This window comes from Ictalurus punctatus, chromosome 7 (genome assembly GCF_001660625.3).
Source record: "Ictalurus punctatus breed USDA103 chromosome 7, Coco_2.0, whole genome shotgun sequence".
In the NCBI taxonomy this organism is placed as follows: Eukaryota; Metazoa; Chordata; class Actinopteri; order Siluriformes; family Ictaluridae; genus Ictalurus; species Ictalurus punctatus.
The window spans coordinates 7,662,279-7,677,599 of record NC_030422.2 but is presented as its reverse complement, the minus strand read 5'-3'; the positions used below and the strand labels follow the sequence as shown (position 1 = coordinate 7,677,599).

Genomic DNA, 15,321 nt, shown 5'->3' with positions numbered 1-15,321 from the left:
TAAAATAAAATAAAACGCTCTCTAAGAGAATCACAGATCCCCCGGATATACGGAACAAACCAGTGGTGATCTGCAGACCCCACCTGAAGAACCATGAACATAGTGGAGTGTTTCCCAATTCTGGTTGAGCAGTCCTTCTGCTCTGTAGATATTATAGTGTTATTTTCCCCTCATATACCCCACTGTGCTCATCAACTTCACTTGATGTACTAGATGTACACTGGATGTACTAGAATTGTACCAATGCATAACAACTGCATTTCCGAATACTAAAGCGATGATCTAGTGAGTTATAATAAATATTAAAAGAAGAGGTGTATTAAAAATAGCAGCATGAGCAGCTGGAATGCAATAATACAATAACAGCAATGGCAACAAGTGTGACAGCTAGCATATAATTATTATATTAACATAGTAAACAAAGAAACAGTGTAGGGGAAATGGCCATCACTCTCTGCTTTTGTATATCTCTTTCTGTCTATCTCTCTCTCTCTCTCTGTCTCTCTGTCTCTCTTCTATCCTTCTGTTTGTCTCAGTTTTAACTGGGGTTGACAGTACTAAAATAAACATACCCACCCGACTCAGAAAGACTTGGCAGAACTTTACATGGCCTTAGGGAATAAGCCATTTACAAAAAGTCATTTGCGATCAGCGAAATGTTGTGCGGTTGCCCCTGGCGACATGTGAGCTGGTTCAGTCTCCTTTTGAGTTACACTCATAGTATTGTCACTAAAAATGCTTCATTCACGATTTTCCCACATTTTTTGCAGTGTCACAGGAGAAGATTTGGCAGAAAAGGAAGGTTCAAAGGTTCCGATGGAAGTACTAGCTCAGACACTACAAACAACAGCATTGTACGCCAGGTAAGAAGACTGCTGCAGACTGGACGACTGATTGCTTGCATTTCGGATTGTACATGTAGCTGAGAGAGCAGACGTTGCTGCAGGTGTAAAATAATGAAGCCCTTGCAATGAAGTCATTTCAGAGTCACGATAATAGTATTATTTCAGTGCTTGATGTGGTAGATACATATCAAGTGCATATTAATTGTTTTTATCATACTTACGTAATCACTTGCCATCTCTCTCTCTCTCTCTCTCTCTGCTGTGAGAGTGTGTTGGTGGCCACTGACAGGCATCGATGATATCAGTGTGGGTGATGTTTTCCAGACTCCTACCTGCAGTTACACAAGCTGAATAGAAGCTTTAGGTAATGCTTAGGTCACGCAGTACAGGTTAATAGAGACGCGCATACGCACACTAGCATTCTTGGCACCGAACAGCTGAACTGTCAGAGAAAGTGATCGATGTTTTCCTGTTAGACCGTGTGAAGTACTGTGTGTAGAGTGTAAATGTTTGTATGCATGACTGTGAGTGTGTGTGTGTCATAAAGCAGAGGTGCTCCCGCAAGAACACAGTGTTTATGATCTGGGAGGCGTCTGGTCTTTGTTGCTCTGACCGCTGCTCTGCTCTTCTCCTCAACACAAACCTCTGCAGGCATGCTTCTGCCTTTTAAGGAACAGTGACACACACACACACACACACACACACACACACACACACACGTAAACCACAAACAAAGATGAATATATTCAGGTTTCCGACCATTTGTTACTTTTACCCTGAAGTAAGTTTGCTCTTGAATGTCGGTACGTTTATCGGGTGTCTGTCCTTACTGTGATTTCATGAAGTCTGATCTTTGCCATTATTGACAGGATGACAATATACTGTGTCATGAAACTTCCCAATTTCATGAAACGTCCAAATTTGCTCCTAAAAAGTAGAGCGCCGGGGAGATAGATTAAGAGAGAGGCTGTGAGAAAAAGAGAGAGACGACACAGTAACAGAAGAGAGAATCATTTTGTCATGTTTTACAAAATAGCCTGAATAACTCTGCTTAATCACCATTCCAGTAGTAAGTGCATCCTGAAATAGCCCAGCTTCCAGTAACTGTTCAGATGTTATGATAGAAAATGTTTTTACATTGTTCTTCTGTCATCATAACCCAATGGCCTTAATCTACCCTTCCCTATACCACTTCCGCTACCACTGAGAAACCACATTTCAAGTATCTTTTGGAGATATTTTTACAAGCTTCAGTAACTTTGTTCTGACTCAGTTGGAGATGTCAGCAAGTCAGATATTTACTTTTACCCAGTAGGCAATGAGTCAGACTCCCATCATGCATGTGGGCATGTACGCAACCAATCATTGGCTGGAAGAGTCACGGGGTGATAAGTGGGAGATTGTGTTCCATCATACTCTTTACACCTACCTCTGTACTTATCTTAGAAAGGTGAATTCAGTGGAGAAAGGGAGAAGATGAAGCTGGTGCTTTCTATCCTCTGCACTGTACTAGCAAGAAAAGCAAGCATACTGTATTTCTAACAATTAATACCATTTATATTCATTATCCAATCCTCTTTAATAAATGAACACTTTTACAAATCGCAAGACACATATTCACTCATCAAACATAAATGAAAGGACTCATGTATTCCTATTTATGCATAACAGGAACATGCTGTATGTAAACATGTTTTTGGTATAATAATGTTCATACTAGTTGTTAATAATACTTAATGACAGTTATAACTGCTGGCACGCTAATTCATACATCCAGACATTTTGTTCTTCACTCTGTCTCTTAGGTAGCTAGGTAATGATAGTCATCTAGCCCATTACTGTTGGCGCTTTGTGCTGTGTTGTAGAACCACAGTTCGATGCGGGACATTGTATGAACAAAGCAGAAGTTTGTATTGGACACAAAGGGACCTCATAGGACACTACAAATGTATTTTGTTGAAGGCAAAAGATTGGTACTGGATAACCTCTAGTCACAGTGATGTGCACTGTACACGTTTTTAATTACACAACACTTCCCGTATGTAATACTGTTGTTACTATCTTTACAAACTATCCAGTGGGTCACAGCCTTAAATATTCCTTGAACGTGGTTCAACGTGCCGCTCACAGCTGTCATATTAGTCCATGTATGATACAACGGCACAGTGCAAGCCGTGTTATGAAAGGTTCTTCCACAAGTTGCTTGTAATTACTGATTTCTACCAGAGAGGTCTTCAGATCTGAAAATAATATACAATATACTTTATTGGTTCATATAACAATATACTTTATTGGTTCATTCATCATTTATTCATCTTCAGCGACTGACTCGGCGCACGGGGGATTAGTGGTTAGCATGTTCGCCTCACACCTCCAGGGTTCGATTCCCACCGTGGCCCTGTGTGTGTGGAGTTTGCACGTTCTCCCCGTGCAGCGGGGGTTTCCCCCGGGTACTCCGGTTTCCTCCTCCAGTCCAAAGACAGGCATGGCAGGCGGATCGGAGTGTCTAAAATGTCTATAGTGTATGAATGGGTGTGTGAGTGTGTGTGCATGGAAGGAGCCTCCCCTGGTGCACCCTAGGCAATGTTTAGCATCATACTGCCCAGCGGCTAATCCTTCCACCACTATGGCTCCACTATGAAGTGGAACCTCGACATGAAAAGAAGAAGAAGCAGCAACTGATTTATCCTGGTTAGCATTGCAGTTGATCCAAAGCCTGTTTCGGGATCATTGGCCATGATGTGGGAATACACTTCAGATGGGTTGCCGGTCCAGTCCAATAAAGACGTTTATTGCTGACAAGATCACGTTTGTCCAGTTGAGTATCATACAGATGAGCAACAATTTAAAGGAGTAAAAACCAACATAAAATGTCTTGGTTAAGTATAGCATCACCATGAGCTGCAAGAACAGATTCAATACAACTTGGAACAGATTTGAAGTGTCTGGAACTATACAGGAGGAATGAACAGAGTTCAGCACTGCTCGTGACATTTACTGTGAGTGCTTTCCAAGCACTGAACTGTACTGTTTATTTTACAGTCAAAAATAATAATACATAAGCTCTCCAGAAGGGTCATCAGGAAACTAGGCATACAAGCACAAAAACTACAAAAAATACAGTAGCAAGAAAAAATGGTGAACCCTTTGGAATGATCTGGATTCCTGCAGTAATTACTCATCTAAAGTGGTTTGATTGTAGACATAATTATATACGAACACAATCTGTAATTACAAACCAGAAATGATTCTCGTCATAAACAGTAACTGCTTATAAGCAAGCAATAAGTATATAGTTATTGAATGATTTCTATAATCGATATCAATGATCCTACAAAGATGAATTAATGAACTATTTATAAAGTAGTTGCATGTCGTTTATTAACACTAAGATCTAATAATGGTCAGCTAAACTTGATAAACGTGTTTGTTAACACTAGTTATATCACAGCACTGCCGAATTCTTGAATCTGATTGGTCAGAACAGCAGCTCTGACATTACAATCAGCTGAAATTCAAACCACATGTTTGTATTATTGCAGTTCTGATACTATAATTGCACTGGTACGTTATTGTTTCTATAGCAACTCAATCAGAGGCACTCGTATGGCAGACGCTCAAACATTTAAGAGTAAAAATAAACCGTTTTTTATTTAACATAGATGTATAATTGGTGAAATGGGGAAGCTTTCTGTAAGGAGACATTTATTCAGTATTTATAGTCTCGGCTGTCAGAGCTGTGAAACAGTCTTCAGCAACAGAGGACTTTGAGATTTTTTTTCAGTAACATAAGCTGTGTAGGTGTTTGTTTGGGGTTTTTTTTTTTTTTTTTTTGTCTTATTACCTTCAAGGAAGAGAAAAAAAGAGAGGCTGGTGAGGGAACACCTGTTTTAGATGTTGTAACATAAGTGATACCAAGAACTAGCTCCTACAACATTAAATGTACATATAAATGGCTAAATGAAGGATGTACATTAGCTAATAAATAAAAATTTGTAATCGTTGGAAAATTGCTGTGGTGTGAGAGCACTTCATGATGTTATATATCGCACCAGTTTTCCTATAACTGCATGCTCGTTTGTGTTTTATTCCTGGCTTGATACATTATGTAATACCGTGTTTCTATTAATAAGTCAAAGTTTAAATATGCTAATGAAATCATGTAACATAACACATTTTCATGAATGTGGTTATTTTGGCAGGACATGTTCAAGCTTGAAGTGCTTGACTTGCTTTTTATAGATCATGTCTGGAAATCTACTAGGATGGTGCTGATGAACAACAACAAAGGTGAAGGACGCCATCAAGTTAAAGAAGGAGACCATCTGTGTGATGCTGATTAGATTGAGAGCAGCTCAGGAGGGGAATACGAGACCATGAAGAAGCTGTGCTAAGCAAGTGCAGGGGAGCACTTGCCTTACTGGAGATATTCCTGAGTGATGGAAGGAGCACGTTGAGCCACTCTTCACGAGGCAGCGTCAGATATCTCAGGTGTTTGGGGGTTCATGGTTGAGGTGACTATAATGGGTGGTTAGAAACCCTTAAATGGGCAAGCCTGCAGGTGTGGATGAGACTCAGCCAGAGATGTTGATAGCAGTGGACAAGGTTGGGGTTGTGTGGTCAACATGCTTCTTCATTCAGTACGTTTACATGGACAACAATAATCCACTATTAACCCGATTAAGACAATATTCTGATTAAGAAACTAGCATGTAAACAGCAATTTTTAATGACCTTAATCCGATTAAAGTCATACTCGAAGTAAACACAAATGGAATTAAGACGTGTGGAGTACTCCTGTTTTAGCCGCATTATCGAGGTGTATTACAGACATGTACACACCTTAATCACATTATTAACGTCGTGTGGGAGTCTTCACCGATTTTGCGACAGGACACGATCACACACGGCAGCGCTCGACCGTCTTACGGCAAACAAGAGAGCACGGCTGCGTCCCAAACCGGGTACGTACCTACTATTGTTACGCCACGGCCAGCAGAGGGCACTGGCTCGGCTCCTGACGAGTCACGTGACATTGTTTTTGTTCGCTCGCTTCCGGAGTGAGCATTTTGTATTAAGTGACTTTAATTTGCCCCAGGTGTCCATGCCCTGAGTTAATCATGTTCTTTATTTAAATGCCTGGGTGACTGAGCACTCGGCTCAGTATTATATCATGTCTTTAGTGGATCGTGGTTAGTATCGTTTGTTTTCCATGCCGCGAATGTTCTCGTTTCCCGGTGAAGACCACGTTCACTTTAATCATTGAGTTTTGTGTCTAATAATAATAATAATGATACCATAACGAAGACGAACGGTATGTTGATACCTGAAATTCTGGAGGAAACGTCAGACGGCGTGGCGTGGTGATGTAATGACGTGTGCTGTTAATCGAACTATGTTCTATAACATGTAAAACGGGAACATGAAAGGAGTATTCTAAAAGCAACTCATGTAAACACCTTAATCACAATATTGTCTTATTCAGAATAAGGTCAATAATTAGATTATTGCTGTCCATGTAAACGTAATCAATGTTGCATTGAGATTTAGGGCACTGCCTTTGGGCTGGCAAACTAGGAAGGTAGTCCTTTTTGTTCTTTCCAAAGGGGTGTTCCAATTATAGGAAAAACAAACTCTTCAGCCTCCCAGGAAAAGTCTTGGCCAGGTTTGTGGATATGTGACTCTGACTGATAGTCGATCATCCATTCTACATGTGTTTTTGGGTTTGGATAAGGCCTATGATCATGTACCTCGACATTTGTTGAAGTACTGCAAGAGTACAGGGTATCCGGGTCCCTACTTTTTGCAGTCTGGGCTCTGTATGACTGCAGAGAGAGTTGTGTCCACATTCTTGGCTTTAAGGTGAAATCATTTAAGCTGGGTGTTGAACTTCATCCAGTGTGTGTTTTGTCTCTTGTACTGTGTATGGCTTTCATGGACAGGATATCACGATGTGGCCAAGTTTAAAGAGGTGTGCAGTATGAGTGGACAGATGGGATAACAACTCTGTTATTTGCAGGTGGACAGACCCAGGAGCTACTGGAGAGATTATATCTCACAGATGGCTTAGGAAAGTCTGGGCATTTCTGAGCAGGAAAGGAGCCGGACTCTGTGGCTGGGGATAGAGAAGTCTTGACTAACCTTCTCAGCCTGTTCCCCCTTCACTAGGACACCTCCACAATGTGACTAGAACTGCTTGTGATTCGGTTGGACTGACTTAGGAGTCCTCTTGACTACGTCTAGGTTTTCACGGTTTTAGGACATGCTTATGGTGCTAAAGTGCTTTATGAATTGCTCTTACAGAGAAATAAATTAGCAGGCCTAATATTAGGATTAGCACACCTGGTTTTAGAATTTCTTTTAAATCAGCCAATTTAGAAGTAGTTTTAGCCTTAAGATTGTTGGTGCATATAGTCCCTAGTCTGTATTTTTTATTAAGTGAAATGTTTTATGTAAACTGCCCAATCGCTCTGCTTTGCTGTGTTCATATCAGATCTTAGCCACCAGAGGATCTCATTAACTATTGCCAACTACTTTGGCCGTACTAAAGAGAGAATTCTTAAGAAGAGCATATCTGAACATCACATCTGATCTGAAATACGACAACAGAATGAGCTTTCTGACATTAATCGTATCCGCAGTGATTTTTTCATTAACCGTAAAGTTCTGAGTTATACTGAATCAGAACAATCATTTAGTGAATATGTCATCATAATTTGCTGGATCTGAAGCTGTATTGATGTCTTTTAGGACACTGTCTCAAAGTTTAATATGTAGAAAAATTGCAATACAGAGTTTTCTCTGTGTCCAGCTCCTTTCAGCTCATTGTACATTCATGAACTGCAAACATCAACAGTGATGAAAGTGACATGATGATGTCCTTCTTTTGGAAAATATGTAAATATTTGCTCAAATAAACAAAATTATTTTATTTGGAAAGAATGTTCGGTGCAACGAAACCTTGAACCTGTGCAAGGCAGTGGGTCAAGAGTCTAATCCCATGGGTCTAATCTCATTTGTTACTGTGGGATGCATCATTTGTCCAATTTGTTTCTAATGTACAAATTGCAGAATTACACTGCACCCTGGTGGCTGTAATGCATATTTACACATAATCAATCCCCTTTGGGTTGTGCACTAAGCCTTCTACACTCTTCTGTGTTGCTCTTCCATGTTCCACGTGCGTTGTTCAAGCTTCACACTGTGTGCTATTAGCAAAGCAGAAAATAACATTGTTGTTTAAACCAGTTTGGCTGCCTTTATAGACAAACTTTTTTTAAATTAAGCTTTATGAATTAAGGTTTTACTCCAGGAGGTGAAAACTAATGTGTCCATACAAGTAAGTAATGAAACTGCATGTTTGTTCTTTAATAATGGGCTGAATCAAAGACTGAGGGATAGAAAGAAAAATATACTAGATATAAAAATAAGATAGAGAGACTGCTCTAATTTGTGTTTCCAGGAAGGATATCCAAAGCAGTCTATTGGTGTGTGCATGTGTGAGAGAGTGAGTGACTGAGTGATTGGGTGACTGAGTGAATGTGTGAATGAGTGAATGAATGAGAGTGAATGAGGGAGTGAGTGAATGAGTGACAATGAATGAGGGAGTGAGTGAATGAGTGAGTGAATGAGTCAGTGAATGAGAGTGAATGAGGGAGTGAGTGAATGAGTGAGTGAATGAGTGAGTGAATGAATGAGGGAGTGAGTGAGTGAGTGTGTGATTGAGTGAGTGATTGAGTGAGTCAGTGAATGAGAGTGAATGAGGGAGTGGGTGAATGAATGAGTGAGTGCATGAATGAGTGAGTGCATGAATGAGTGAGTAAATGAAAGAGTGAGTAAATGAAAGAGTGAGTGAATGAATGAGTGAATGTGTGACTGAGTGAATGAGTGAGTGTGTGAATGAATGAGTGAATGAATGAGTGAGTGAATGAATGAGGGAGGGAGTGAATGAATGACTGAATGCGTGAATGAGTGCATGAGTGAGTGACAGTGAGTGAATGACTGAGTGAATGAAGGAGTGAGTGAATGAGGGAATGCATGACTGAGTGAATCAGGGAGGGAGTGAGTGAATGAGTGCATGAATGAATGAGTGAATGAATGAAAGAGTGCATGAATGAATGAGAGGGAATGAGTGAGTGAGAGTGAATGAGTGAGTGAGTGACTGAATGAGTGAGAGTGCATGAGGGAGTGAGTGAATGAGTGTGTGAATGAATGAGTGCATGAATGAGTGAATAAATGAGTGTGTGAATGAGTGAGTGTATGAGGGAGTGAGTGAAAGAATGAGTGAATAAATGAGTGAATGCATGACTTAGTGAGAGTGAATGAGTGCATGAATGAATGAGAGGGAATGAGTGAGTGAGAGTGAATGAGTGAGTGAGTGAGTGAATGAGTGAGAGTGAATGAGGGAGTGAGTGAATGAGTGAGTGAATGAGGGAGTGAGTGAAAGAATGAGTGAATAAATGAGTGAATGCATGACTTAGTGAGAGTGAATGAGGGAGTGAGTGAATGAATGAGTGCATGAATGAGTGAGTGAGAGTATATGAGGGAGTGTGTGAATGAATGAGTGAGTGAGTGAATGAGTGAATGCGTGACTAGGTGAATGAGACTGAATGAGGGAGGGAGTGAATGAGTGCATGAATGAATGAGAGGGAATGAGTGAGTGAGAGTGAATGAGTGAGTGACTGAATGAGTGTGTGAGTGACTGAGGGAGTGTGTGAGTGAGTGAATGAGTGAGTGAGTGAGTGAATGAGTGAGTGAATGAGTGTGAGTGAGTGAATGAGTGTGTGAGTGAGTGAATGAGTGTGTGAGTGAATGAGTGAGTGAATGAGTGAGTGACTGAATGAGTGTGTGAATGACAATGAGTGTGTGAGTGAGTGAATGAATGAGTGAATGAGTGTGAGTGAGTGAATGAGTGTGTGAGTGAGTGAATGAGTGACTGAATAAGTGTGTGAGTGACTGAATGAGTGAGTGAATGAGTGACTGAATGAGTGAGTGAGTGACTGAATGAGAGTGAATGAGTGTGTGAGTGAGTGAATGAGTGTGTGAGTGAGTGTGTGAGTGACTGAATGAGTGAGTGTGTGAGTGACTGAATGAGTGAGTGTGTGAGTGAATGAGTGTGAGTGACTGAATGAGTGTGTGAGTGACTGAGTGAGTGAATGAGTGACTGAATGAGGGAGTGTGTGAGTGACTGAATGAGTGAGTGAATGAGTGTGTGAGTGACTGAATGAGTGAGTGAATGAGTGTGTGAGTGACTGAATGAGTGAGTGAGTGAATGAGTGAATGAGTGTGAGTGACTGAATAAGTGTGTGAGTGACAATGAGTGTGTGAGTAAGTGAATGAGTGTGTGAGTGACTGAATGAGTGAGTGAGTGAGTGAATGAATGAGTGAGTGAGTGAATGAATGAGTGAATGAGTGTGAGTGAGTGAATGAGTGTGTGAGTGACTGAATGAGTGTGAGTGAGTGAATGAGTGTGAGTGAGTGAATGAGTGAGTGAATGAGTGAGTGAGTGAATGAATGAGTGAGTGAGTGAATGAGTGTGAGTGACTGAATGTGTGTGAGTGAATGAGTGTGTGAGTGACTGAATGAGTGTGTGAGTGAATGAATGAGTGTGTGAGTGAGTGAATGAATGAGTGAGTGAGTGAATGAATGAGTGAATGAGTGTGAGTGACTGAATGAGTGTGTGAGTGACTGAATGAGTGTGTGAGTGAGTGAGTGAGTGAATGAGTGAATGAGTGTGAGTGACTGAATGAGTGTGTGAGTGACTGAATGAGTGTGTGAGTGAGTGAATGAATGAGTGAATGAGTGTGAGTGAGTGAATGAGTGTGTGAGTGAGTGAATGAGTGAGTGAATAAGTGAGTGAGTGAATGAATGAGTGAGTGAGTGAATGAGTGTATGAGTGAGTGAATGAGTGAGTGAGTGAATGAGTGTGTGAGTGAATGAGTGTGTGAGTGAGTGAATGAATGGGTGAGTGAGTGAATGAATGAGTGAATGAGTGTGAGTGACTGAATGAGTGTGTGAGTGTGAGTGACTGAATGAGTGTGAGTGACTGAATGAGTGTGTGAGTGACTGAGTGAGTGAATGAGTGACTGAATGAGTGACTGAATGAGTGACTGAATGGGTGAGTGAATGAGTGAGTGACTGAATGGGTAAGTGAATGAGTGTGTGAGTGAGTGAATGAGTGTGTGAATGAGTGAGTGAGTGAATGAATGAGTGAGTGAATGACTGTGAGTGACTGAATGAGTGTGTGAGTGAGTGAATGAATGAGTGAATGAGTGTGAGTGACTGAATGAGTGTGTGAGTGAGTGAATGAGTGAATGAGTGACTGAATGAGTGAGTGAATGAGTGAGTGAATGAATGAGTGAGTGAATGAGTGTGTGAGTGACTGAATGAGTGTGAGTGAGTGAATGAATGAGTGAATGAGTGTGAGTGAGTGAATGAGTGAATGAGTGACTGAATGAGTGAGTGAATGAGTGAGTGAGTGAGTGACTGAATGAGTGACTGAATGAGTGAATGAGTGAGTGAATGAGTGTGAGTGACTGAATGAGTGTGTGAGTGACTGAATGAGTGAGTGAATGAGTGTGTGAGTGACTGAATGAGTGTGTGAGTGACTGAATGAGTGTGTGAGTGACTGAGTGAGTGAATGAGTGACTGAATGAGTGAGTGTGTGAGTGACTGAATGAGTGAGTGAATGAGTGTGTGAGTGAATGAGTGTGTGAGTGAGTGAATGAATGGGTGAGTGAGTGAATGAGTGAGTGAATGAGTGTGTGAGTGACTGAATGAGTGTGTGAGTGACTGAATGAGTGTGTGAGTGAGTGAGTGAGTGAATGAGTGAATGAGTGTGAGTGACTGAATGAGTGTGTGAGTGACTGAATGAGTGTGTGAGTGAGTGAATGAATGAGTGAATGAGTGTGAGTGAGTGAATGAGTGTGTGAGTGAGTGAATGAGTGAGTGAATAAGTGAGTGAGTGAATGAATGAGTGAGTGTGAGTGACTGAATGAGTGAATGAGTGAGTGAATGAGTGTGTGAGTGAGTGAATGAGTGAATGTGTGAGTGACTGAGTGACTGAGTGAGTGTGTGAGTGAGTGAATGTGTGAGTGACTGAGTGAGTGAGTGAGTGAGTGCATGGAAGGAAGCACAGGCACAAACTGCTGCACTAAGAAATCAGAGGACATGGAGATGCGAGTAGTAAGACAAGAGAACGGTGTTTAAATGAGTTCCTGAATAAGGAAGTAGGACGTTGTCCACACTAGACCTGCAGAATTGTAGACCAAAGACACATTCTCATGTTTGGCCTTTTAAATTTTTCACCAGTGGATATTCGAGAAGAAAACTTTCTCACTCACTACCACACAACCACAGTAGGCCAGCGTAGGCTGATTTACTGACATGTTTTTATTTGTCCATACTTCTCAGCATTTGTTTATGTAGTTTGAAAACTGCACAGATAATGAATCAGGTAACCAGATAATGTTCACTGAGCATGCAGGATGTTTTAAGGGTCAACAGTGTACCATTATTGCAGTACTGAATTTTGCAGTGCTGATATTCCATAATCCTGCGATCAGCTTTCTAACAAACAATATTGCTTTTGTGTTCTGTGAGCACTCGGGTAAAGAAAACTTTCAGGTAAAATTTCTGCTGTATTGGTGCGATTGAGATTTTGGTCAAAATAAGGTGGATAATAGATTTTTCCCTCGATAACATAAAGACCACCCCCTTTAAAAATAAGCACATTCATTAAAAAAGGATTATACGAATGGGAAGACGGCACACCTCGGGGAAAAAAAAAAAAAAAAAAAAGCATCCATTAGGAGTCTGGTACATTGCGATATATTTTTTGCATGAATAGTCCTTAGTCCTTAATTATCACATCAAATTATGTTTACTTTAACCATATGGCTTCCACCCTCAATATTAGGCAGCTTAAAACTGGTTCTCCAGCAGTTATTTGTGCATACAATGTAATGAAGCTACAAGATACTAAATCAAGGCCAAATCATAATGTGTGTGCAGTATATAGTCTATTTTTCATCACGCTTTTAATTTGCTCTTTTGAGTTGTACAATGAATAAAATAATGTCAGGGTTTTTTGTGCTTTTCTGTAAAGAAACATGCCCATGGTTTGAAGGATGAGTTCGTCAAACAAGGCAATATTCCATGGCTTCACAATACATGTAAAATTGCATTTATTAGAGTTGCATTTATGTAACTATCTATCTATCTATCTATCTATCTATCTATCTGAGTTGACAAAAAGCGTTTGGGCTTCAGATTTGATATGGGTATTAGTGACACAGCTATACATTTGATAGATTTCCAGAAAGCTGGTTATGTCATATATTCCATCGAGAAAGTCAGAAACTTTGTTGGCAGTGCATCTGCATTCCTGTTAGTTCTCAGGAGGACTAAACTGGTATGAAGACTTTCCTGACATACCAGAGGAGAATAAATGCATTTAATAGGCTTACAGGGAGATGTTCACTGCTCTGGAAAGAGTGAGACAAATGTCTAGATCCACATAGAGGCCCTTAAACCTTAAACTGGAAAGTATGATTCAAAACTAACCGTGTGTGTGTGTGTGTGTGTGTGTGTGTGATATAATATTTATTTTCCTCTTCTTTCCTTCCTTCCTCCATAAGCCAATATTTATGGAAGCTCAGTGGTGTCACTACAGAGAAAAAGGAAGGCTTGTCAGCATTTTAACTGCAAAATGAAACAGGAAAGAGAATTAGATACTTAGAAATGCCATACATTACAGTAATGCAAAATGAGGACAGCTAACTGATAATAAAGTTGGTCAAACTGATTTGTTTCTCAAACTCATACTAACATCAGGAGGAAAAAAAACAAAAAAAACCCCAAGACAATAAATAATTAAAATGTACGATGAAGACAATTAAGTATTCTCAGACAAGGGCAAAATTCCATTCATCTTCAGTAACCGCTTCATCTTAGTCAGAGTTGTAGTGAGAACACTGGGTGTGAGATGGGAATATGATCTGGGTGGAACACCAGACCATCCATTAAATAAGCATTTACGGGGGCTCCCAAGTGACACAACTCTCGAAGTTTTCCTCTTTTTTTTTTCCCCCCCAAGACCTCATGAATTTAAATCCTGATGATCCTGCGGCCACAGATGTGCGTCTGGCTAATGCCCACCCATATTCATTATGGACAAACCCCATCTTCATGCCATCTGAAAGCCATTAACTGGTAGTTTATGTTAATCAGAGTAATAATTATAACAGCAGTGGTGGCCAGTAGCAGTCAATTACTATAACACCATGGCATACACTTTCAGGCTCCATTACATAGACATTCCAGACACTCTGTGCCATATGCTGTACTGGAAAATGATGTAGAAGCTTGCTGTGGTCCGTGCTTAAAAATGCCTGATCATTCACTATGCACGACTGTTAATTCTAGCTCTTAATTCACTCTGATAATCATCCAATAATGTTTTTGTGGTTTTTTTGCAAAGAAAAATGTTCACATGAAGAGAACACAACAACCAAAAGTCTGACTGAACGTCTCATTTGAAATATTAGTCTCGTTCTACTCACTAATGTAGGTGTGTGTGGAGTAAAAATTATACTGCAGCCACTCACTAGAGGGCATCATAGATATATTGCCTTTTTTTTTTTTTTTTTAAATCCACTTGTGTTTTAACTGCTAATGTTGTGTATACAGAATCGGTGTCATTTCTGTAGATGGTGTTTAATCTGTGGAATTTAAAAAAGGAAGAAAAAAAAAAACAGCAGCAGCTGATTTTAGTGCCTATCGAATATACTGTACAGTCAGGTCCATAAATGATATTGTCATAGATATAAATATATATATTTTTAGCTGGATTCATTCATTCATTCATTCATTAAATAATGAATATGAGCTCAAAGTGTAGATTTTTATGTAATTTTATGTAATAGATTTTTATGTAACCCTTGCCCCCCTCCCCCTTTTTTAAGGGACCAAAAGTGACTGGACAATTGGTCGCTCAGCTGTTCCACTGCCAGATGTGTGTTATTCCCTATTTCACTTTCAAGTAGGCAGATATATGGTCTAGAGTTGATTTCAAGTGTGGCATCTGCATTTGGAATCTGTTACTGTCAACTCTCAATAATGAAGTCCAAAGAGCTGAAGCAAGCTATCATTAGGCTGAAAAATCAAAACAAACCCATCTGAGAGAGAGCAATAATATTAGGTGTGGCCAAATCAACTGCTTGGTACATTCTTAAAAAGAAAGAAGGCATTGGTGAGCTCAGGAACACCAAAAGGCCTGGAAGACACGAGAAAAACAACTGTGGTGGATGACAGAAGAATTCTTTCCCTGTTAAGAAAAAAAAAAAACAATCATAAAAGTTGAGCACATCATGTACACCCTCCAGGAGTAAGGCGCATCTGTTTCAAAGTCAACAATCAAGAGAAGACTTCACCAGACTAAATACAAAGGGCTTACCACAAGGTGTGAACCACTAGT

General features: G+C 40.2%; 1 protein-coding gene across 2 annotated transcripts in view; it reads left to right on the top strand.

Annotated features, from left to right (window-relative positions):
• The window catches only part of cacnb2a (calcium channel, voltage-dependent, beta 2a), a 65,420-nt gene that overhangs the window by 1,500 nt on the left and 48,599 nt on the right, over nucleotides 1-15,321 (top strand). For both annotated transcript variants that reach the window (XM_017472982.3, XM_017472979.3), the window contains exon 2: nucleotides 771-863. In XM_017472982.3, the coding sequence (XP_017328471.2) occupies nucleotides 771-863 (93 nt within the window). The remainder of the gene's footprint in view (nucleotides 1-770; nucleotides 864-15,321) is intronic.